The sequence below is a fragment of the Aspergillus fijiensis genome (genome assembly GCF_003184825.1).
Source record: "Aspergillus fijiensis CBS 313.89 unplaced genomic scaffold BO72scaffold_23, whole genome shotgun sequence".
NCBI classification, from domain to species: domain Eukaryota; kingdom Fungi; phylum Ascomycota; class Eurotiomycetes; order Eurotiales; family Aspergillaceae; genus Aspergillus; species Aspergillus fijiensis.
Genome location: NW_024468999.1, coordinates 243548 through 266869, shown reverse-complemented (window position 1 = coordinate 266869; position 23322 = coordinate 243548). Strand labels below are relative to the sequence as shown.

The 23322-nt window shown below is 53.9% G+C and overlaps 8 protein-coding genes across 8 annotated transcripts; 5 read left to right on the top strand and 3 right to left on the bottom strand.

The window, feature by feature from the left end:
• Positions 1 to 1014: 1014 nt before the first annotated feature.
• On the top strand, positions 1015 to 2663 carry BO72DRAFT_468570 (MFS transporter; the record flags this gene model as incomplete). The annotated part of the gene is made up of 3 exons (XM_040946911.1): positions 1015 to 1240; positions 1315 to 2288; positions 2361 to 2663. The coding sequence occupies 3 exons, from the start codon at positions 1015 to 1017 to the stop codon at positions 2661 to 2663; spliced, it is 1503 nt and encodes a 500-aa protein (XP_040801290.1).
• A 664-nt stretch (positions 2664 to 3327) lies between these two features.
• On the top strand, positions 3328 to 6703 carry BO72DRAFT_477434 (putative NRPS-like enzyme; the record flags this gene model as incomplete). The annotated part of the gene is made up of 4 exons (XM_040947444.1): positions 3328 to 3636; positions 3707 to 3974; positions 4033 to 6239; positions 6311 to 6703. 4 exons carry the CDS (start codon positions 3328 to 3330, stop codon positions 6701 to 6703), a joined length of 3177 nt encoding a protein of 1058 aa, XP_040801289.1.
• A 1040-nt stretch (positions 6704 to 7743) lies between these two features.
• On the bottom strand, positions 7744 to 10028 carry BO72DRAFT_404051 (S-adenosyl-L-methionine-dependent methyltransferase). The gene is made up of 5 exons (XM_040942251.1): positions 9571 to 10028; positions 9375 to 9501; positions 9187 to 9310; positions 8641 to 9110; positions 7744 to 8526 (listed from the first exon to the last, which is right to left on the bottom strand). Exons 1-5 carry the CDS (start codon positions 9814 to 9816, stop codon positions 8186 to 8188), a joined length of 1308 nt encoding a protein of 435 aa, XP_040801288.1. The 5' UTR covers positions 9817 to 10028; the 3' UTR covers positions 7744 to 8185.
• A 550-nt stretch (positions 10029 to 10578) lies between these two features.
• On the top strand, positions 10579 to 12464 carry BO72DRAFT_404047 (uncharacterized protein). Its single transcript, XM_040942250.1, has 6 exons — positions 10579 to 10940; positions 11006 to 11378; positions 11449 to 11566; positions 11636 to 11703; positions 11783 to 11813; positions 11873 to 12464. Exons 1-6 carry the CDS (start codon positions 10773 to 10775, stop codon positions 12255 to 12257), a joined length of 1143 nt encoding a protein of 380 aa, XP_040801287.1. The 5' UTR covers positions 10579 to 10772; the 3' UTR covers positions 12258 to 12464.
• Positions 12465 to 12744: 280 nt separating this feature from the next.
• BO72DRAFT_428957 (uncharacterized protein) lies at positions 12745 to 16804 on the bottom strand. Its single transcript, XM_040943058.1, has 4 exons — positions 16349 to 16804; positions 15957 to 16272; positions 13388 to 15846; positions 12745 to 13328 (listed from the first exon to the last, which is right to left on the bottom strand). The coding sequence occupies exons 1-4, from the start codon at positions 16754 to 16756 to the stop codon at positions 12951 to 12953; spliced, it is 3561 nt and encodes a 1186-aa protein (XP_040801286.1). The 5' UTR covers positions 16757 to 16804; the 3' UTR covers positions 12745 to 12950.
• Positions 16805 to 18236: 1432 nt separating this feature from the next.
• Positions 18237 to 20124, top strand: BO72DRAFT_378079 (uncharacterized protein; the record flags this gene model as incomplete). Its single annotated transcript, XM_040941293.1, has 7 exons — positions 18237 to 18357; positions 18423 to 18530; positions 18586 to 18768; positions 18834 to 19343; positions 19416 to 19533; positions 19618 to 19962; positions 20019 to 20124. The coding sequence occupies 7 exons, from the start codon at positions 18237 to 18239 to the stop codon at positions 20122 to 20124; spliced, it is 1491 nt and encodes a 496-aa protein (XP_040801285.1).
• Positions 20125 to 20638: 514 nt separating this feature from the next.
• Positions 20639 to 21262, bottom strand: BO72DRAFT_496298 (uncharacterized protein; the record flags this gene model as incomplete). Its single annotated transcript, XM_040948623.1, has 3 exons — positions 20639 to 20825; positions 20888 to 21018; positions 21149 to 21262. 3 exons carry the CDS (start codon positions 21260 to 21262, stop codon positions 20639 to 20641), a joined length of 432 nt encoding a protein of 143 aa, XP_040801284.1.
• Positions 21263 to 21539: 277 nt separating this feature from the next.
• Positions 21540 to 23214, top strand: BO72DRAFT_496297 (uncharacterized protein; the record flags this gene model as incomplete). Its single annotated transcript, XM_040948622.1, has 3 exons — positions 21540 to 21699; positions 22103 to 22636; positions 22718 to 23214. The coding sequence occupies 3 exons, from the start codon at positions 21540 to 21542 to the stop codon at positions 23212 to 23214; spliced, it is 1191 nt and encodes a 396-aa protein (XP_040801283.1).
• Positions 23215 to 23322: the final 108 nt, after the last annotated feature.

Below are 23322 nucleotides of genomic sequence, written 5' to 3'. Positions count from 1 at the left end.
TGATGGTGAGCATGTGTAGTCGTTGGCTTGATCCTTCAGATACTGAATTGAACCGGTGTGCTACTGGAACTAAGATGGTAGCACCGCAAGGGGTACCGTCTCCGCAGGTGGCAAGCCCCGGACTGCACGCTGGATGAGGCGCAGCCCGCCGCTGTGCGATCTGTAGTCTGTAACCAAGTAGGGGGAGTTCACGCACTGGGATGGCGGGGCTCTGGCACGATCTGCAACGCCGGCGCAAATGACAGAGCGGTTCGTGCATTTGTTTGTGGTCGCCTCTTTTCTCCTCTAGAGAGTAGTGAACACAATAAATTGACTCAGTAAGCTTGAGGCATCAAGTTCTCTTCTAATTCCGAAGTCGTACTCGGGGTTTTTAGGATTATTTGGAATTTCTAAGGTATAGCTCAATTCATTATATTCACGGGACTGCGATTTTCGGATTTTCCGGTAAACATATAAGCAGAGGTGTTCGTTTCGGGGGTGTCTCGTTGCTGCTGCAGAGTACGATCTCGATATCTCCAACCATATCATCAATATAAGGATAGATGATGCTCAGCTAATTGGGTGTTCCTCCAATAGATGGGGTTGACATACATATGGTATAATGTTATGGGAAAAGGCCACTAACCCCAAAGCGGGGAATACAGGCCGCGGAACCTCCGCGGAGGCGGGGGCAGTTTCGGAGTGATTTTCCACCTCTTCTGAGAGGTCTTCTGCTAAACTGACAGGTGGGCATGCCCGGTTGCCCAGTTTAATATTGCCAGTAATTTCGAATACCCAGGCCGAGGTGCAAGTGTGCTGTCCTAATTTTGCTTAGGTCTAGACGTGCTAGCTGACGTCGAAGCCCTAAGTTGTTCCGCTAGTTCACTATACTAACTTCATGCCCAGTTACTGGGCAGGGCCCTTCGAATTGGAATGTCCAGCGCAGCAGAAGACCTCTATTAAGAGGTCGCTTTGGCTGAGGTCCTAGGATTTGAGTCACTTCAGTGGATGACCTTTTTTATCGTCATTTTCAACATGGTCAAGCATGCTCTCAAGGCAGACAGCGAGCTGGCGAGTTCTCAGCCGGACGTTTCGCCGCCCAGCGCGATGCCTACAAGCCAGCAGCATTTCTATGACAGAGTCCTCCTCTTTCCCACTCTATGTAACTCCAAGGAATACGAGCCGTGGAAGAGGTATTTCTTCACCGGGATTGTCTCCCTGGCTGCCGTCGCGGCACCACTTCAAAGCAATATCTTATTGCGTGAGTTTTCGTCGATCTACTCGATATCCAAAGCATTCAGTCTCAACGCAACTGACAAAAATCCATCCAAACAGCCGCGCTGTCGGAAATCTCCACTTACTTCCAAGTCTCCCGATCACTGGTAAACCTGTCCGTCGCATTCTACATCCTGGCCATGGGGATTATCCCGCTCTGGTGGTCGGTCATCTCAGAGCTGTACGGCCGACGCCCGGTCTACCTGATCTCCTTTGCAATCTTCGTGGTGTGGAATGTGGTCTCGGCAGAAAGCATCTCAATCAGCATGCTGATTGTCATGCGGGTTTTATGCGGAGGGGCATCGGCCTCAGTGCAAGCGGTAGGGGCAGGAACCGTGGCCGACCTCTGGGAAGTGGAAAGGCGCGGACAAGCCATGGGATATTTCTTTCTGGGGCCGATGGTCGGTCCACTGGTATCTCCCATCCTCGGGGGTATCCTGACTGAGAAGCTCGGCTGGCGCGCCACTCAATGGGCCACCGTTGTCTATGGCGCCATTGTCTGGCTTCTCATTCTCTTTTGTCTCCCTGAAACCTCTCAGGCTGCTGCTCGTAAGCCACCCTCCTCTTCTTGCAGCAGCCAAGAAGGCTCCAAGGCGATCCTGTCGCAAGTCCACCGTATCGTCAGCATCTTCCTCGAGCCGTTCAAGATCCTGGCGTACTTGCAGTTCCCACCGGTCCTGCTCACCGTTTACTACGCCAGCAGCACGTTCGCCTGCTACTATGCCGTCAGCATCACCCTGCAAACCCTCTTCTCCGAGGCCCCGTATTCCTTCTCGCCCATCATCGTTGGCCTCGTCTACATCCCGTGCGCCCTGGGCTCGATCGTGGCCTCGCTGCTGGGCGGCCGGTGGACCGACCACATTATGCGGCGACGGGCGAAATCCGCCGGGAGGGTGAATCCGGAGACCGGCCAGATCCAGTACCTTCCTGGGGATCGGATGGGGGAGAACGCGTGGCTGGCCTCGGTGATGTACCCGGCGGCGGGGCTGTGGTTCGGCTGGACGATCGATAAAGGCATCTTCTGGCTCGTTCCGGTAAGCATCTACTCTTATGGCCATGTTGATCATCAGGGTTGGTGCTGATAATCTCTCCTAACTACTATGCAGTGCATTGCGACGTTCTTCTTCGGCCTCGGAAGCAGCACAGTCTTCAGCATGACGTTGACTATGCTGACGGAATTACTGCCCGGGCGGACCAGCACTGGCGTGGCGCTGAACAATGTGCTGCGCAATGCCCTTGCGTGTGTCGTGGTGGTGGTCATGCAACCGTTGATCGATGCCATTGGACCCCGGTGGATCTTTACTGGATTGGCGGTCATCGGCTGGGCGAGTATCGGGATTATCTGGTTGTTTAGAAAGAATGCGGTCGCATGGGCCGCCGATATGGAGAACAAACTAGCTAGTAGATAGGTATTGCGTGGTGGTCATCTTCTGCTGATTTCCTTCGGTGCTTGTTGGGCATATGTAGGCCAGTCAGTAGAGTATGAAGGAATATTCAAGCATTACTAGTACGTATCCTCGGTTGCTGCACCAATCAGTCGTGAAGCTCCAGTGGAATGTAGACTGTTTTCCATAAGAGCTTGTTCCTGCAGTGTTATCCGTATTGGGCACTGATCTTCAGGCCGGGTGACGTATTCGCACCTTGTCTCAGGATTCTACGGAGATTGAGCATAGATATGCACTGCATTGGGTGTACAAGGCGATCTCCACGTACCCTGGCTCGGCAGTATTAGCCGACCCACTTATACCGATGGAACTTTTATGCACCCGATCCTGTGTATAACCGCTTCATCCTAAGTCTCCGTCACCGACTATATGTGAATGCAACCATGATCTGCACGGGTGAATCACAACAATGCGCTGTGAGGGATGAAAGCAGCATACAAGATGGCGAAACGGGGAAAAAGCCTCATCTCGCCCGTCTTTACACAGTGTCCGTCCCCTCAAATTATTTAAAGATGGCAGGGCCACAGGAATCGATTTTATCTAGTCATTCAATAAAGACCTTTTTCTCCCACTCCTGCATCCAAGCACAAAGTGCCCTTCTTCAAACAAACGCCCGTGTCAAGTGACCATGGTCGGAGTCGTCAATCCAGCACCGAGATCGTTCAAAGCCCCAGGAAGGCTTCTCGTAACCCAAGTCGATACCATCACAAAGCATTCTCCGACCAGACGATTTGGCCTGATCCCCAATGGCACCGAAGTCGAGCAGGGGTTTCGGGATATGACATTCCGGGATCTCTCCCGCGCAGTCAATGCCATGTCCTGGTGGATTGACGACACTCTGGGCAGACCGCAACCGGGAGAAACGATTGCGTATCTGGGGAACAATGATGTGCGCTACATCATCTTTATGCTCGCGTGTCATAAGACAGGCTATACGGTTTGTTTTTTCTGGTGCTATTTTTACGAAGGGATTGCGATTAATCACCAATAATTGAATCTGCTTATAGATCTTTCTACCTTCCACTCGGCTGTCGGATGAGGCATACAACCATGTTCTCAAGGAAACAAAGTGCACGCATCTGCTTTTCAGCCAAGAGAAGTTCAAGATTGCTTCCAGGCTGAGAACCTTGGACTGGAAGATGAAGTTCCAAGAGGTGCCATCTGTGGCGGACATCCTCAACAATGGAAGTGGCACGAATCACTTCGAGTTCTCCCAGACCTATGATGAGGTGGTGGACAAGATTGCTTTCATAATCCATAGTTCTGGAACAACCGGTACAGTACATCTGAAGCGCCTGATCCGGATGGATTATAGGGCTAACACTTTCAGCAGGCATGCCTAAACCTGTTCCTCTCACCCATGGCTTCCTGGGTACGATGGACTTCGCCGCATTGATCCCTTTGCCTCCGGGACGGTCTTCCGCATTCTTCAATGACCTGTCCTCCGATGACCCCAACCACAAGGAACTTGTTCTTTCGTCCACGCCGTATTTCCACTTAATGGGGCTGACCTCGTTCTTTGAATCCATTTTTCACAACATTCCATTCGTTGCTAGCCCGGAAAGGCTACTTTCCGTGGGGTTCCTGACCGATCTGATTCGCCATACGAAGCCGACAGTCACGATTCTTCCACCTTCGATCCTTGAAGACATGAGTTATTCTGACGAGGCTCTTGCATGCCTCAGCACTTTGAAGTTTGTTTGCTATGGTGGGGCTCCTCTTTCGCCCGAAGTCGGCGAGAAGCTGGTTCGATACACCCAGTTACGATCGGCCATTGGTTCCAGCGAGATGGGCATCATCTGCTCCATGGTCCCCGAAGGAGAGGACACCTGGGGATATTTCGAGTGGAATCCCTTCTATCAGGTTGACATGCAGTCGATCGGGGACGGATTATACGAGCTGGTCATACCACGGGTGGAACATTCTCTCGTGATGCATGGAATCTTTCACACGTTCCCGGAGCTGAAAGAGTATCGATCCAAAGATCTCTACACGCGGCATCCAACCAACCCCAAGCTCTGGAAGTATCATGGGCGCTTTGACGATGTGATTGTGCTCAGCAACGGCGAGAAGTTGAATCCGATCTCATTGGAGAAGATCGTGGAGGGCCACCCTTCGGTTCATCGGGCTTTGCTTATCGGCCAACGCAGATTTCAGACATGCCTGGTGATTGAGCCGGACTTTGACAAGGTTGCCACTCCAATCGAGGAAAAGGAGTTTGTCAACATGATTTGGCCAGTGGTGCAGGAAGCTAATACGACTGTTCCTGATTACGGCCAGATCGTGAAAAGCATGATCCGCCTCTCATCACGCGAGAAGCCCTTCAAACTTACCGCCAAAGGTACAACACAACGACATGCCGTGAACAAAGATTATGCCGAGGAGATCGAGCAGATCTACGCGGCCCAAGATAAGCAACTGGTGATGGACCTGCCATCAACGATCAACCCGGACACTGTCTGCGGGTATCTGCAGAGCGTCATCTGCAAACTTACTGGAAGGCAGAACATCGAAGCTAGTGATGATCTCTACAGTATGGGCCTGGACTCACTTCAGGCGATCCAGCTGAGCAAGATCCTCAAGAACTCGGTCTCCTCCCATAATCCGGAACTGAACACCGACCTTCTCAATGTTCAGGAAATCTATGCGCACCCCACTGCAGAGGGACTCACGAATCTTCTGTTGGGCGTCCTTGACAAACCATCGACTCAAATCGCCACCGTTTCTCGTTCTGTTAAGATTGCGCAGTTGATCGCCAAGTATACGAATGATCTTCATGTTCGGGAGTCTGATGCCCTCCCTCAGCTGCCCGCGCTGGTCACTGTTATTCTGACCGGATCCACCGGATCGTTGGGCAGCTATATTCTTGACGACCTATTGCGCAACCCCCAGGTGGCCAAGGTCTACTGTTTCAACCGGAGTGAAGGTGCGCTGACGCGTCAAATGGAAGGCTTCCAGGAAAAGGGACTACAGATCGCTTCTCTGAATGATCCCAACAAGGTCGAGTTCCTGCACGTTCACTTCGGAGAACCCCACTTCGGTCTCTCCGACCGACAATACAACGAGCTTCTCAATACGGTTGACGTGATCATCCACAATGCATGGAAGGTCAACTTCAACCACCCCGTGTCCTCCTTCGAGGACCCGCATCTCAAGGGCGTCCGGGAGTTCGTGCGCTTCAGCCAGGAGAGCCGCTACCGGGCCCATCTCGCTTTTGTCTCCTCCGTCAGCACGATCGGGGCCTGGAAGCCCAGTGGTGGGGTCACGGCCGTCCCCGAGGTTCCGATGGAGACGGCGGACGCCACGCTGGAGCAGGGATACGGCGAGTCCAAGTATATCGGGGAAAGCATCTGCGTGGAGGCGTCGAAGATGGCCGGCGTGCCGACCAGTATCCTGCGCGTGGGACAGATCGCTGGGCCCGACACGCGACTGGGAGTGTGGAATCCGCACGAATGGGTCCCTTCCTTGATCAAGACATCCAAGGCGACGGGCAAAGTGCCATTTGATCTCGGAGGTTACCCGATCGACTGGGTTTCAGTGGTACGCACCTGACTCTCTCTTTTTCCACTGTATCCAAGCAGTGGGGACTGTTACTGACACAATCGCTTCAGGATATCCTAGCGAAGATCGTGAACGAACTCGTCCTCGGCCGCCGCGCTTCGCTCGCGAAAACCCGCAACGCAGTCTTCCATCTGGTCAATCCATCCCGCACCACCTGGGCTTCTCTCGTCCCCGCAATTCAAGAAAGATACCCCGTCCAGCCCGTGCCTCTCGTCGACTGGGTCGCCGACCTGGAGACCATCCAGGATCCATCCGATGGCGACGTGCAAGACAAACCCGCGCTGAAGCTCCTGGCCTTCTTCCGTGGCCTGGCGGACAATGCGGATGTCTTGTCGGCGGACATCAGCGTCGAGCGGTCGAGGAAGGGGAGTGCGACGATGGCATCACTCGGTCCAGTGTCACCGGCTCAGATGGCCAATTGGTTGAATCAGTGGGGCTTTTAGACTTATTGCCAGGATGAGGTAGCTGGGGATTGACTGGTCGATTCTCTTCGCAATTTTTCTCTCGTGAAATGATTAGTGTAAGACATGTTAGGAATACGAAAGCGACTTAGCAAACGAACATTTCGTGTTCTACCGGAACGGAAACCTGCTCCGTCAGTCCCATTGAATGGACACTGTTCTTCCTACGCTACAATAAAGAACTAGATCATCAACCGTTTGAGATTCCCATCACCGTTGATCCGGATACCTCAACATTGAGAAGCAAAAAAACATACAACAGAAGGGATTCGCTGGTGGTCACCCACCCAACTACTAACCTCCCGGCGTGTGGCTTAAGTACGGCTGAGCGGACGGGAAGCCCTGTTTTCCACACCCTGTGGTCGTATGTGCTTCTAAAGCGCAGTAAAAGAAATATGAAGCTCATTTTGCCGTTCTTAGTACAAAGGGAATTCATTGCTGAGTTCATATCATCTACTGGGTGCGTACCAAAAGATAGCCAGGTGAAATGCATCATCTAATGGATGCCCCACTTGAGAGCGGGAGCCAACCTTCGCAGGTAAACTGCCTGAGAACGGCCGGATGATATCCGAATCGAAAGGTCAGGTCTTTGTATGTATAACCATACAATGACTTAACTTACCCTTTGGCATTGAGTTTGGATTCGGCGTTGCAGACTGGCCAAAAGTGTCACGAGCACGGTCCCGTAGTGGCCTCGACCAATACAAGCCTGGGGAGTTCTAGCTCGCCATCAAGTCAGTAGGGTAGTCTCTAGTCTCTTCCTCGTGAATATGGTATCCCAAAACAGATCGCCACGACTCGAACAGACTGGCATGGCTCTTGATTACCGGTAAACGCCTCCGCACCTTACTGAGTAGTTGCATTCTGGGCTCGGCTTGAGGGTTTCGTTCTGTCTGTCATGACTCATTCGACAGTTGCGGATCGTTCGACCCACAGTCGTAAGGCTGTCTGCCCCGGAATCCCACCCTCTTCGGTGGAAACTTAGGCGGGGGTCCCTACCCAGCCCTAGCAGGTGATTACTCCGGCCATGCCTGATCATGTACGTTGTCGAGCGCGGTCACAGATGAGATCGAGAGAAACCTCTTCTTTGAATACTTCAAATGCCGACAATGCAGTTGTACAGCGGTCAAATCATGCCCAATCCTGCTCATCGGGGCGCATCCGGCCGCGTCTCTTAGGGCTAAGTTCGAAACATCGGGACAGCATCGCAACTACCATCCAGTACAAACCCCATGTAACATTCGAGGGGATACCGCAGTTTCGTAAGGTTCACCCTCAACTGCCCTCGTAATTGATCAAACCAAAAAGAAAGAAAGACCGCACACAGACGCAACTCGCTCTTGCTCGAAGAATGAATAAATATAGATAGAATAGGGACCAAGAAGAAAAAAAAAAAGGGGAAGCCGCCCCAACGAAACAAGCTCAAACTCCAATATCCCGGAAATCGATCAACTAAGCAGCCACTCATGCCCCAGGCCCAGCCCCAGCCTCAGCCACCACCTCACACTCGATCAAGCTCTCCGACCACCGATCCGCCGCCCAGATGCGCAGGATGCGGAACCCGGCCTCGTGCAGGAGGCGCGTCCACTGGGACTCGGTGCGCTCCGCGCCCGCAAAGTCCGCCAGCATGACGAAGTCCAGCCCCGTCGCCTGCCACTGCGCGCCGCGGTCCGGGATCACGTTCTCGTTGATTAGCAGCCGGCTGTACCCGGGGGTCATGGCGGCGCGCAGCGGGGCCAGGATCTTGTGGCAGATCGCGTCGGGCCAGTCGTGCAGCACCGAGTGGAGGAAGTAGGCTCTTGCTCCTGGTTTGGTTGACTCGGTGTTAGTTTCTGCTTTTCTCTGGCTTTCCTTTTGCCTATCGGTTTGTCTTCCAGAAACGAGGGGGGGGAGAAGGGATGAAGGTGACTGGGAAGTACCTTTACAAGGCTGCTCGGTGAAGAAATCATGCGGCATGCACTCGATCGACTCGTGCAGCTGGCTTCCCACCACCTCGGCCAGGACGGCGGGCTGGTCCTGCAGGATCAACCGTCCTGGGGTGTTGGGCCACTTGGCGCGGAACTCGGCCAGGTCGTGGCCCTTGCCGCCGCCTACGTCTACCAGCAGGATCCTGTTGGCTGGGTCTGTTGTCGTCGTGTCGACCAGGAGACGCTGCTCAACCGGGTAGAAGCCCGGGTCCATCCAGCTGGCGCGGCCTTGGTGGTAGATGGACATGAGATTGTTGAATTGGGCGCTGATCACCGGGTCCTGGCCCACGAAGTCGAAGAAAGCGGCCTGGGTGTTGTAGCCGAGTTGGAAGGGGCAGTCGAGGCCGTTGGCTGGGTCGCGATAGCCCGTTTTACGGAGGAACTCCGGAATTGCGGTGACGGCACGCCCGGTGGTTCGCGTTCTACAGGCTTCGGGTTAAATGGGGGCGTCTTTGGAGACCCCAGGTGGAGGGTCGGAGGATTCTGGGAAAAGCATACATCACGGGAAAGGCATCGGCGTAGCGGGTGTAGGTGAGCGTGCGCGAAAAGTTGTTGCTGGTGTATTCATCTTTATCAGTTTCGGTGACAGCGTGGATGGCGTTGAGTTGTTTCATTATTCGTTCTAGGGGAGGTGGCGACGAAGGATTAGTGGTACGGAAGAGGTAAATGGGGGAGTAGGCGCCTACGTAGCAGGACGATGTCAGCGCCAGTGGCTGTCGTCAGTTCGGCCACGGACATCGGCCGGTCATTGTTCGACAGATATCGGAAGATCCCGAGGTCGATGGCTGTCTCGATCACGGCAAAGCCGGTAGTCTAGTGGACTACCCGTCAGCTTGTTTGAGGGCAGAATGTACGGGCGCTTGGGGTGGGCAGCGGACTCACGTTGCGCCAGCAGTATCGGAAAATGGTCTCGCGCGGTGTCTCGACCGCTGCTAGAAGGGCATCGGCGGTTTCCATTAGCTGGAGTCGCGCATCAGCCTGGCCAGACGCGAAGGCCTTGCTCAGCAACTCGATCTTTTGGGCCAGACTGGCGACCTTTTCAGGGGCCATGGGGTTGACAGCGATGCGATCAACATCGACACCATTGGTCACCGTGGCCGGCGCAGGAAGTCCGTTGGATTCAACCATGGCGGAATTAGGAAGGAAAGAAGCGCGAAGACAGAGTACAGTACCTAGGTAGGGAGGAATCACAAGGAAGGATGGAGGGAGGCATTTCAATCTCCCTTCCCACCGCAGGGAGATAAATAACAGTCTCTGAGGGGCTCCCGTGCCTTGCTCCAATTCTTTCTCAAGGCGGAAGACCAGAGACTCCTGGTCTAGCCGGCTTGAGTCTACTTGAGTATATTGACAGATGAACTAGTAGACCGTGACAGTGCGGGCTGTAAAGCCCGATTGGATGTAGGGCAAATATTGTCTCATATGGCGCTCCACTCGGGCCCACTGCCGGAGAGTCCGGATTCCGGATTGATCTTCCGGGATGGGCGACCCTTCAATGGCAGCATGGCCGCTGCCTCCGGGTCGGAAGGGCCGCGGCACGTTCCACAATTCCGGCCCGTAGCCCATAATGGCTCCTCACTTTTCAGAGCACAAATCGCACTGCATGCTGATGGTATACAGTACAGTACACCCACGAGCACCTGTCACGGGCATTTGCTGCAAGGGAAGGGAGGGTAGTATAGCCTGGAAACTGACAGCCAGCAAGCAATCAAGCTAAAACCATCCCTTCTTCCTTAGCGTCCATTGCACTAAATGGCGCTGGTTGCGTGGTTTCCCCTCCGAATTAGTTCCGCCGCCAGCCACACGAATCATCTCGTGCTTATTGTCTGGGAAAAGAAAAAAAAAATAAAGGCGACGCACCCGTTTAATTAAGATCCATGTACTGCGGCGTAAGCAATTTCGGAGGCACTGCCTATAATTGATGCCACTATTGCACCGAACCGGGCTATGAAGCCACATGCCTTTACACGGATACTCTTGAAAAAAAGCTGCCTGCTGCCGCTTTCTCCCTCCTGTCCCTTTCCTCTCTCCCTACCTTCTTTTGAAATTCTTTTCACGGCTACCTGGGGCAGTCTGGCCTCCCCACCATGGCGGGAACTCCGGCATATGACCAGCAGAACAAGGGTCCAGTTCTGCTGGCCGTGATGTGGGCACTGACTGGCCTCGCGACCGTGCTGGTATGGGCCCGATTGTTTATTCGACTCAAGATTGTGCGTGCCTTTGGGCTGGATGATCGACTCATTGCCATTTCGATGGTGAGTTCCTCTTGGACTCCCGTGGTGCAGATGTCAGTTCGCATCTGACCCCTTACCAATCTCAGATCTTAGGGTTAGTCAACGTAAGTATTGCTACGGTCGCTGTCCACCGCGGCTTTGGGAGACATTCCTCTACGATTGGCCACGCCGCGACTGAGCGCGCGAACATGACTATCGACATCGGCTGGATCTTCGGCATCCTCTCCTTTGCCTTCCCCAAGATGGGGGTAGCCGCCCTGCTTCACCGCATCTTGGTCCCAGGCTTCCGTATGCAGTGCGCGCTATGGGGTTTGACTGGGCTGGTGATGGCCGTCGCTGTTACCAATATCATCATCTTTTTTACCTCCTGCGATCCGCCGCGCGCTCTGTGGACGACGGTCCCAGGAGCAACGTGTCGCACTTCCGCTGTGATTATTGGGTTTGCGACGTTCAATGGGGGTGAGGCCATCCTGATCGAGTTACAGGGCTTCTGTTCACTGACATAAACAACCTCCCCGCGGGCTGATAGCGCTTTCCGCCTTCACCGATCTCAGCCTCGCCATCTACCCTAGCGTGGTTCTCTGGAAACTGCAAATGTCGCTCCATAAGAAGCTGGCGTTGTGTGCCGCGCTGGGGATGGGTGCTATGTAGGCTATGCCCGCTGTTCTCTTCAATCCTCCTTCTGCTCCTGCTGCTGCTAATCCCTGTATTCGCAGATCCGCCTGCGCGGCCATCATCAAAACCACCCACATCAACGCCCTTGCCAACATCTCCGACGCAACCTGTAACCCTCCCTTTCTACAAGTCGCGCTCCTTTATCCAAATTCCTCTTCGCACTAGATATACTGACCCAAGATCCCCAGACGCAAGTTGGTCCCTCGTCCTCTGGACAAAGTTCGTCTCATCCCAACCCCTAATCCTCACACGATAACTAAACCCACCAACCCCCAAAGCGTCGAAGCCGATCTCGTCATCATCGCCTCCTGCATCCCCACCCTCCAACCCCTCCTCGAGTTCCTGCTGGGCAAGCGCTCCCTTGCCTCCTACAGCCACCCGCGCTCCTACCCGAAGGCCACCGGCTACGGGAATGGTGGATCGAAGCCCTCCAACAAGCGCTCCCGCCGGTCGACGATGCTCGACCCGACCGCCATCACGATGGCCTCGATGCGCCGCGACAGCCAGGAGGAGATCCTGCCGAGCGCGGGCCCGACACAGAAGCCCGGGTGGGAGATCCATCGGACGGATCACATTGTGATCGAATATGATATGGAGACTACCAGTGAAAGGAGGGCCGAGGAAGCGGGAGGGGCGGTCGCCGCAGCGGCGCCCGGACGGTAACCCTAACTGATGGGTAGAAATGGTTGACGAGCCGACATGGTGGTGGCCCCCGAGCCCACAATATAGTTATAGTCGGAGGCTGAACTTCAAGTTAGTGTAACGCGATTTGCGGTACCGATTCAACCAAAAGCATCAGCCTAGCTGCAGAGGTGGTGCGTAATACCGAGATGGTTGAGGGCGGAGGTCGACGCATGCACTGTATAACTCACGCATGCTAGGAGCATTAAATTTTCAACCCGACGCACTACCTTCTCAGCCCACAACATTAGAACTAACTAGACAGACAAAGCAACTTGAATATTCCTAACGTTCTCATTTATTATCCTTGTGCATCTCCGCGGGGAAAAAGGAAGGCAAACACATACAACAGAAGGGATTCGCTGGTGGTCACCCACCCAACTACTAACCTCCCGGCGTGTGGCTTGAGTACGGCTGAGCGGACGGGAAGCCCTATTTTCCACACTCTGTGGTCGTATGTGCACGGTTATGAAAAGCTTTGGGTGTAGTATTCGATTTCTTAGCTTTGATCCCTCATTTCTGTGAGTTGGTAAAATGACTGGCTGCTACATAATTGAGGCTTCCCGTGCATGCTTCAGCACGGTAAAATGGCGCAAAGATGAAAAGCATGAGATCAGAGATTGAACTTCACACTAAGCGATTCACCCTGCCCTAATCCCCCCCAGCAGTTTCTAATCAGTCCAGCTTTTCAATTGCAAAATCCTCCACCTTCAAGCCGTACTTGACCACCCGGCAGACCTGGTAGACGGCCAAGCCGATATACATGAGATAGTTCTCGAGCTCGTCATTCCACTGCGCCACGGCTTTGCCCCAGGTGCCCGCGAACCCGGCGATGGTCTCGATAAACCCGTTAATGATCAGCACCTCGTTCTTTTCCGCTGCGGTGGCGTCCATAATATCGCTCGTGAGTTTGAGGCAGAGCGATGGCACCGACAGCACGGCGCTGACCGTCCCCTTCCACCGCTTGACCACCGGTCGCTCTAGCTTCATCTTCTTGCTCACTAGTTTGACTACGGTGCCGGCGGTGAGCTTGGCGCCCCCGAGGGCCCAGCCCTGGACATTGGATGTTAGTTTTAGGTGGTTGTGTGAGTGGGGTGGGGCCTAGCACTTACTGCATACTTGAGAGCGTGTTTGGTGTCCAGTGAGGCGGTGGTCAGTCCAGAAGAGTAGGAGGCGGCGGATGCTGCGTCGTCTCCAACGGGCCAGGTTGTGAATCCGTTCACGGCAGCAAAAGTCAGGGACGCCGAATCAAAGACATTCATGATGCTATCCACCGGTCCGAAGGGAATACTTTCGAGCCCGAGTCCCTCGAAGGCGCCATCCAGCCCCAGTGAAAGCACGTCGAACTCCGTCTCGATGAGGAGCACGCCCGACTCCGCGGCGACGCTGAACCCTCGGATATCCGCCGCGAGCGAAGCGTCGCCCTGGCCCTGCACGTACTGGCCGAAAGTGCCCTTCGTCAACCGCCCAGACAACTTGGGGGGCGCCCGCTTCTTCTTCGCCTTGTACAGCACGGTGGTCGGGATCGCGATCAGGAGCGCGCAGAAGTTCAGCAGCGTCAGGGGCCGGCCCCGGGCGATCACGTTTTTCCAGAGCCACGTTATGACGGGGATATTGATCTCCTTGGTCGCCAGGTCCTGCACGAGGTCGATACCTAGTTTCAGGGCATCGAACAGGATGTCGGCCAGTTTCTCCACCGCGTCGATCATCCCGTTGACCAGGTCCACGCCCACCTTGGCCATGACTTCCCGCACGCTGAAGTTGGCCGGGTTGAAGAATTCGACCAGATCCTTGGCCACATTCGTCACCGTCTTCATGATGATCTGCACCTCGTCCTGCACGTCCTGCCACAGCTTTACCAGTTGGTCTTCGGTCGTGCCCCCTGTCGCGAAGGCGGTGGTGGTGCTGTCGTCGTGGAGCACCGCATTCGTCGTTCCGCCGCCGTAGGTGAAGTAGTACGCCGACCAGTTGTAGGGCACGGCCGCCTTGACCTCATCCTCGTCGGCGCCCTGGTCTGCATTGCCGTCTGCATCACCACCGGCCGTGCTGGCTGCGACCGTGGTCTTCTTGTTGTTACTATTGCTGCCTCCCAGCCGCGCTCCGTTGTAGTCGTTTGACTGAAGGGAGGTGAGGTTCTGCAGGATTGTGGAGCGGACGTTCTCCAACCACTTGTGCGCGTCGAGGTCCGCCGCGTCCAGCGCCTCCTTGCCGTATTCCAGGGCCGCGTTGAACCCGGCGGCGATACTGTCGGTTGTGTCAAGGATATCGCCCCACTCGAACAAGAAACTGATAAACTCGATGATATCCTTGATGACGGCGCCGATCTTCTTGAACACCCAGATGACGCCCTTCACGATTGAGGTGATGGTGTTGAGGGCGATCTCAAAGATCTCCTCGCCGATCTTGACGATAAATTTCCACACGCCGCCGACCACATCGCAGGTCCATTGCCAGACATCCTCTGCAACCGAGGTGAGCCAATGCCACGCTCCACTAAGGGCGTCCCCTATATCGGACCAGAACCCATAAGGGACGGGGGTACTGCTGCTCGGAGAGGCAATCACTGCGTGGTATGTCTGTAGCTTTTGTTTCTCCTGGGCATGGAGATCATTTGCACTGGCGACGAGCTTTTGGAAGATCTTGGCAACGCCGTCCGGATCGTCGGGGGCTTTCTCGAACAACGGCGTCCCATCCGCTTTCTTGAGGTTTTTGACTTGGTCGCCGGTTTTGATGTCCTGGATCTTGGAGAGGATCTTACGGGATGGGTCCAGGATCGGATCCGTTAGGGCTCGTTCGGCCGCTGCCGCCGACGACAATGACACCGACTGCGAAGGTTTCTGCGCGGGGCGGTAGGCTTCGGCGGCGAACTGATGGATCGTGGCGTCGTCAGTCTGCAAAAGGATATTCAGGACACCTTTGGCATCGGTCTGGTACCAGTCCGCTGTGGGCGAGAGAGTCGTGTGGTGACCGTTGACGATACACCGAACGAGGCCGGAACAGCTCACACGCAGCCAGCACCCGGGGAGGAGGTCGGCCGCGTCCCCGTCACTATCGTTGGTGACCGTCGTGTGTAGACGGACCATCAATCCTTTTACTTCGGTGATTGTCTCTTCGGAAGCGTGCCAGAACGGGTACTGCTGCCACACCTGCGAGGCAGGGTCCTGCTGCAGGAGGGACAGGTTTCCGGTCTCGTCCACCGACAGCAGACTGCTGACTAGAAGCTTGTTATCCCCGTCGGCGGGTCGGCTGAACAGAAGGCTGGAGATCCGGCCGCCTTGTCCTTTCGCGAGGAGAGGAATCACGATACCCTCGGAGAGAGCCGTAGTCTTGGTGGTGTAGTAGTAGACCGCGTCGGTCGCGGTGGTATACCACAGCCGGAGGCTCTCCCCGGTCTGCGAGACGTGCAGATCCTTGAGGTCGCTGATCTGCTTCAGCCTGTCGATCACCGTGCCGGCACTGGTCTTATGGGAGCTGTAATCCTTGTAGGCCAACGCGGTGATCTCCTTGCCGCCCACCAGCACGACCGTCCACCCTTTCGCCGGGTCCAGGAACGAAGCCAGGCAGGTCGCCCCTAAAAGTGGATACCAGACATCAATGAAGGTGTTCAAGGCGTTAAGCCATCATACAAAGGCTGCCATGCGGGTAGAGTGCTCTTCAAGACCAAAAAGGAAACCCTCTTACCTTCCGGACAGGGAACCTGAACCTCGAACCCAACACTGTCCTCGTCGTCCGCGGCCAGCACCTTGAACACCAGAAACTTCTCCCCGGAGAACCCTTGGTACAGGACCATCACCCCATCGCCCAGCAGACAGGTGACCAGGGTTACATCGAGAATCTTTTCCGGATTGACCGGCAGGCTCCAGTGATCCACCAAGGTGGCCTTCTTCCCCTCGATCTTGACGTAGTTGAGATCCTCTGTCTTGGTCAACCTATCCGGTCGTTGAAACGCTACCATGACCAGTGGTAGTGCTCGTGCCTCATCGCTTGGTTTATGACCCTTGCCACATGGAGGTACCCCAGGTTAGCATGCTTTCCAATCGTATGGCTTCTTAGAGCCTCAGGACATAACATACCATGTAGATATGGTCCACAGTCGGGAAGACGCCTTGAATGACTTTGGCCGATGGCATCGTGCCCAAGATCTCGTCCAAGGTGATGTTATGCAGTAAATAAAAGTTTGAGGTTGTATCGCTCGCTTTCGTAGCAATGCAGATATCCAGACTGCCGTCCGGTGCCTGTAGGACGGCAAACGCTTGTACCTTGACATCTACGGAGAAGAGGCCTGAGAGCTTGGCAAAGTCGAATTTCTTCGGCTCACGGCCCACGGTGATAATCAGGCTGAGGATGCTGTCTTCTCCCAGGGCGAACACGGCGGGCTGCCATTGCTGGTCGTGGAAGACCCCGAACGCCTCGCCAGCCGAGACCGGGTTGGCGGCCACGTAGTTGGTCATCACCTCCGAGTCCTTGTTCACGGTAATCATGGTGAAAGGATGTTATCAGGCAATGACAGGCGGTGAGTTTGAGTAGTGATGTAGACTGAAGGATGGGGAGGAAGGAGATAAGGTAGCGCAAGTGAGTGAGAAGGAGGGTGCTCTTATACGATGGGAGCAAGATTGGCTAGTTGTAAAACATCCCCGGAGAAAATAATACATACAAACTCTCTCTCTCTCTCTGTGTGTATGTGTGTGTTATCTTACTCTCTGTGCCTCTCAAGCACACCCAGCTGAAAGCTGAAATTAAGAAGCTCACGATGCCAGGATTGAGACAGGGGCCTGTGAATGCGACCTCCCCCCCCATCATGCGCGATTTTCTTGATATGTGTCATGGCTACGACTTGGAGTATGTAACCCTCGTGCGTGCAATGATCGAGTTGCGCATCACCACCCTGTGTGAAATGTAGTATTTTGGTGGATGGCAAACTGCGCAAGATGCAGATGTGTGCGAATTGTTTGACGCTTGCATGTTTAGTTGCATATTTCATGCATGAGAGGGGTGCATCCGCGGGGCGGAACGGACCTTGGCTGGGTGAACGCACTGAGCGGGGCAATCGTAGATTAAATGAGCTGAGTCCCTTCTCAGCATCTCTGAGAGCCTAGGCTTGCTTTTTCCTTGATGGTGTTAGTCGGATGGCCTGCAGTCTGCAGATCGTCTACCTTCCCCCTCGCCACGTCACTTCTGCAACCAACTATACCCTGCGAGCTGAACGCATCCCACAGACACCCTGAGCGAGGATTCAGCTCTGATAAAACAGGCTGGGAGGCTGCCCCTCCGAGTCTCGCACCTGCATTGTTTTACATGCACAAGTACAAGATTTCCTGCTCCTGGTAATGCGACAAGCCCAGAATGGAAACTCGATGCTAGGGGGATCACCGAGCTCAGTGCCGATTATTCTGATCCAGGCCAACTCTTTGACGTCAGTGGAAGACACAGGCAGCTGAAGGAAAAGCAATTAGAGCTGCACGATATCAGAGATCTTGTTTGTCGAAAGTGACTATGGCTGAGCTGAACGATGTTACCTCATGATATCAAAGGCGGAGAAAGAGGGCGATGAGGATTTGGAGAACCATTCGACAAGAGCCAAACTCAGTCGTACGCTCTTCAAGGGGAGGCTCCCCCCCTCTCTCTGGTCAGGCCTATATAATAGGACTTTACTTCGACTGGTCTCACACACAAAGACAGTCAAAACTAACTAACATCTTTCGATTCTGTTACTAGGCCGCTTCCAGCATCATGAGTTCCTCCCAGGAATATTATGTTAACAACACCAGTCCTGATCCTTACGATCAGATCATTGTCCTCTCGCAGAAGGTGATCAATGCAGGATTCAAGAATATGTGGAAGCTCGCCCAGGGGGAAGACGAGGGCCCGTTAACACACTTCCACAAAAGCATTCACGGGGAGTCGATCGATGCGACTATCGGAGCTCCTTCCGTGCAGCTTCATGTCGAAAGCCGTGAGCCCATGTTGTATTTTCTGCTAGCCTTGAAGACGGGAAAAGTGGTCCTATACAAAAGTCAGGAGTCCGACGATACCATCGAACTCGACATCGACAACTGGGTCCTCGCCTTCGATGTGGTGATCAGTAAGTGCGCGCCGGCAAAATAGGAAGGGCTTGTGCTCGCACTGCCGATGCTGACCCTCCGCCAGACCAGAAGAAAATTTCGAAGGACTCTGAAGAGTACAAGAAGTTCAAAGAGCGTGCAGGGCTTCCCGAGTCAAACTTTTCTCTCGCGCAGCTCTTCATTGACTCTTCATGTTAGTGCTTATCGTCCTCCCTATCAGACGGCCTGTTTCTGACATCCAACCACAGCTAGCACCAAGTTCAACGAAGACATCTCGACTCTCGGTAAAAACAAATTGAGCGAACTGAGTGGCGATTCGCGGGCTAGCTTGCTTACTTTCATCGATCACTGGGTTAAGGGAATGTCGGAAAATGGCAAGAGTGTTCTAGGATACTCGGCCCAGCGCGAGGAAAGCAAAAGCGCCGATGAGCGTAAGAGAGTCCCTCGCGTGTAGTGCCAGCGCCCCAAGGAACCTGCTGATTGATGTGACTTGCAGTCAACCCATACGCACCATCGTTCCCTCCAACCAGTATCGATTACTTCTGTTATCCATGGCGTGGAGTGGATGGCCAGGGATCCAACAAGGATTATCAGGACGACAACGCCTTGTCATACCTGTTGATGTCGAACTTCAAGAATCCCCCGGCCGAGGGTGCCATGGGCTACACCGGCCCGTGGGTCGATGGCGCAGGCGATCGAGGGGCCTCGTTCTGCATGAGCCGAACTTTGTTCTGGGAATGGATGCTGCCCCTCGCCAGACAGGTGGTGGTGGCCATGACTCCAGTGCCGGACACGCCGTACCTCGAGTGGAAGGGAACACCGTCCGATGCGCCCTATGGCTTTTGGACCAGGTATCATATCGGCGATACCGGGGCGTCAAACAGCAGTTATAAATGGGTTTCGAATGCGTACGGCGGCTGGTCCACGAGCACCGAGGATAAGTCCACGGCGAGGAAAGTCAATAAACCCGATAGTGGGAGTGATTGGATGAATGCGGCACAGTATGGTATGCATTGCCTTCTCTTCTGTCTCTTCTAAAAAGGATAGACCAAGGGCTCGAGAGGCTGACACCATCTAGTCACCAATATCCAGGCCAGTGTCGCGTTCACGGCCGGAAAAGAAAGCCTCACTGTGAAGGGAGGCAATGACTTCAAATATGACCTCAATCATCACAGATCCTCGGGGAGTCCTACCGAGTGAGCCCCCCTTTCCTTTCTGTTTTGTGTCTCCTGGCGGTCTGGATGTGTCTTCTGACGTGGCGGGTGGCCCTGAATCTGCAGGTTCTGGGTGACTGTACACACCACATGGGAACTAGAAATCGACATGGCCTCTATTGAAGAGGGCGGACTTGTCTTTCGCTTCAAGGAGAGCAATGACCATGTGAAGGTTACATACGACGAGGGTGGGGGTATGCACTTGACAGACACCGCGCAAAATATCGCCGACGAGATGGCAGACGGCCTCAAGAAAAGCATGAATTCTGCACTACATGATGTCAGTAATGTCTTGGCCGAGGCGATGGCTAACGCAAACCGCCTCTGCCTCCCGGCCGCCGGTACCTTCTTCATGAAGGATCCTCTCTTCAACCAGGGTGGCGATCTGCTGGTTAAGCTGGCATATGATGGGTATGTTCTTCTCTTCGGTGTTTGTGCGTTCCGGAGGAATCTAACAGTCTGGACAGGGCGGATCCTCCCCCACCCCCATCCAAAGGAAAATACAGATTCCGTCCCCCGACGTTGAACAGTTTGGTGCGTCGTGCAAATACTCAAGGTAGTGGCAATGCATGAGTCGGGGTCTCTCTGAGACGTTGCTACCGGATGCTTGAGCTTGCAAAGTTCCCCCTCAGGTTGGAATGAGGAGGGCCTCCTTCCTAACAACTATGATACTTTCGTCATTCCATATCGAGACCCGAGTTTTGCATTGACGAGAATAGATAGCAACACTATCCTGAAGTTGTTGATGGATCTATTTCCTCCTTGGAAACATGAGAGATGATTAATTGTCTGCATGATGTGCAGCTCAATGGAATTGCCGCATGCCTATGCTAATCCTATTTTAACCGTATCAAGCTATCAAGTTTTCTTTCTTCTGCTACCTGTTTTACTTTCTATCAAGTATAGATAAAATTGTAATCCTATTCCCTTCAGGCTCCACACAGAGGGGCCAAACAAGCGGCCGTGTGAGAGGACTACTGTACATAGTAGAGCAGGCATAACTTGAACAAACATCCAAAGCATGATCCATATCTCTCACTCCTGTCTGCCAACTATTCGAGCCTGGCGAGCAGTTGATCAAGAGACATCAGGAGCCAATGTTGACGAACCCCTTGCCAGTATTATCCGACTCCACTTCCTTGTGGATCATGACACCACAGTAGAACAATTCGCCGTTGTTGCCCTCCATATATACCACGCGAACGGGAGTCTTGGAGCCAGTGGGAACTCTGTTGCTACCCCTTTTCTCGTCCTTCAACCACGTTTTCACCTTGCTGGTGGTCCAGTATACCGGTACTCCTGCAGTGGACTCGAGGGCCCACTCTACGCATCGCACGCGGTATTGCCCCAGTGAATCCCGTCATTGTTCTCAAACATGTGCGGGTAGCCGCTCTTGCCCTTAGTGCAGCCACCCGTCTTAGCCTGGGCCTCGGCCGTGGCCACGTTGACGGTGAACTTGGTTTTGGACTTGTTTTTCGTTTCCGGGGTGCAGGTTACCGTTGTTCCCCGACGGCGGGGAGTTTGGACAAGTTTAGCTTCATGGGGTTTTTGATTCTTAGAGGGAAGAAGGGAAATGTGAGAAAAGTCCAAGTCTCACCGCGCGGGCTTCGAAGAGGTTGAGCTCATCTCTCTCGCTGGGTCCTGCAGCAGCAGGTAGTGCGAAGGTTGGAGAAGCGAGAAGGGCAATGGCGAGGATGTTCTTGATTTGCATTTTGGATGAATGAATGAATGAATTTCTATATTAATAAACAGAGGTATCGATCAACGAGTGGATGAGCGAGTGAAATTATGGGTGATTGTTGTAGTAGTTGCAAGATATGGGTTATATGAGGCTGGCTTTATAGGGCTTGTTTCCAGCTTCTTAGTTCACAGTTATCTGACACTGTCTATTGATCAGGCCGGCTTAGGAGAATGAATGATTTCCTTATCCAAAGAGTGGACAAGACTCAACAGATCAGCACTCACGATACGAACAAGTTGAGTCACCAATGGAATGCGCCTACGGTCTGTGGGATATACAAGAAAGCTATGGGAAGCCGTCATCGTCGACCAAGGTTGTTTCAGCGTCTGCATCGTACAACATCGCACTCATGAATGTTCTTTCTATGATACACTGCTATTTGACGTTCGTCTATCTGCATTGTTGGGGTCCGCCACGATGCCTCAATGGGGGCTGGAGGAATGAGATCCAGGGTTGAGGCAATCTGGGGGTCATATGGGGGCCGTATCTTACAATAGGAGATAGCCAGTGATGCATTCTTATGTTGGCAGACCTGTGTTCTGTTGGAAGTGATGTCTCTGTGAGTTACCGCCCGGGAAGGATAGCCCTATTCCTTGTCTCCAGCTCCCATTCACCAGGTTACTAACTTAGTGCTTACTTTGACTGTATGTTTAAGCCACAACCGAACCCTTATTTCTCTTTCGTTCTTAGGCCACCCCTATCTTGGAGTCTCTCACTCTCACTCCAGCCCTTCAACCAACCCCACTACTCAGTCAACACACAACAACAGCACCTTATCAGAAATGCTTCCCTAACCCTCCGCAACCCCAGATCCAGAGTTCGACTCGGTCTTGGACCTGAATCTCTTGGAAGACTGGGACGATGAAGAAGATATCTGGTATAAGACACTACTGATATCACTGGTCAACGGCGAGACGACACCCACGCAGGCCGCGACCGAGATTGACACCTACATCACCACGGAATCCAACGAGCGATACGAACTCCACCGAGCGTATACCTACCATCGCGATCAGATGCCGCCACATACAGTATTGACTGAAGATCCCCTGACTGTGGAAATGGAGGGAAAAACCGAGGAAGAAGTAGTCACGATCGGAGCCCCAGCCCCAGAAGCCCACTTTGAAATGGTCGTGCGGTGTATTACCCGACTCGCCTCGGCTTTTCCGCCGGAGCACGTCGGGCAAGACCGCATCGTCGCCTTTCTCGAAACCCTAAAAGCGCTCCCCCGACACGGCATCCAGATCATCAATCCGATGCGAGAAAATGATGAGGAGGATAAGCTTTTTTACACCACACTGGAAGTGTGGCCGCTGGACGGGAACTTCCTGGCATTGTCGTCGGGTTCGCTACGAAGGAGAGGGTGAGGAGCAATCCTTCTTTTTGTTTCTTTTTGTTTCTTTTTGTTCAGAATCTCACTGCCAGATGGTGTCAATGCAGCTTTTATCTACCGCCACTACCCGGCGATCCAGCCCCCGCCGACCGATCGAGAACTTCGCTGGCGGAACTACCAAGCGGCGATCACGCGCTTCCTAGTTCGGAATCTGATCGTTTGCACGCATCTCTGCGCGCTGGAAGGAATTCTGCAGGACGACGGCTGGTACCCGGACTTGGACGACCCCGCGCGTCGAGACTCGGGGTACAGATGGCTCGCCGGCTGGGTGATCGCTGGGGCTCAGTGGCTGTTGCGACCCGAAGTGAGGGCCCATGTGTATCGGCAGTGCTTGAATCGGGAGAAAGTCGGGAGGCGGGAGGACATGTGGAGCAGGGAACGATGGCAGCAATGGAAGGATCACTTTGCACGCAACGCCATCGAGGAGAGGCTTGGGCCCTATGCTCGGCAGCTCGCGGGTTTGGTTTGTCAAGGGATGATTGCTCACGAAGAGGAGGTTACTTTGTCTCCCGTGACAGGCAGTCTGTAATGCTTGCTCTTGGATTTTATCCTCAGGAATATTATACTTGGAATTTGCAACAGGGCTCGCGCCAACAAATCATTGGCTCCTTGTTGTCATCTTGAATAGCAGTCTATG

Coding starts and splice junctions, on each gene's coding strand:
- BO72DRAFT_404051 (XM_040942251.1), bottom strand. CDS start 9,816: ATGGTTGAATCCAACGGACTTCCTGCGCCGGCCACGGTGACCAATGGT. Junction 9,502..9,570: donor TCCGATACTGCTGGCGCAAC/GTGAGTCCGCTG, acceptor GTAGTCCACTAG/ACTACCGGCTTTGCCGTGAT. Junction 9,311..9,374: donor CGCTGACATCGTCCTGCTAC/GTAGGCGCCTAC, acceptor CACCTCCCCTAG/AACGAATAATGAAACAACTC.
- BO72DRAFT_404047 (XM_040942250.1), top strand. CDS start 10,773: ATGGCGGGAACTCCGGCATATGACCAGCAGAACAAGGGTCCAGTTCTG. Junction 10,941..11,005: donor GACTCATTGCCATTTCGATG/GTGAGTTCCTCT, acceptor TACCAATCTCAG/ATCTTAGGGTTAGTCAACGT. Junction 11,379..11,448: donor GTTTGCGACGTTCAATGGGG/GTGAGGCCATCC, acceptor GCGGGCTGATAG/CGCTTTCCGCCTTCACCGAT.
- BO72DRAFT_428957 (XM_040943058.1), bottom strand. CDS start 16,756: ATGATTACCGTGAACAAGGACTCGGAGGTGATGACCAACTACGTGGCC. Junction 16,273..16,348: donor CTGTGGACCATATCTACATG/GTATGTTATGTC, acceptor CCATGTGGCAAG/GGTCATAAACCAAGCGATGA. Junction 13,329..13,387: donor AACACGCTCTCAAGTATGCA/GTAAGTGCTAGG, acceptor TCCAATGTCCAG/GGCTGGGCCCTCGGGGGCGC.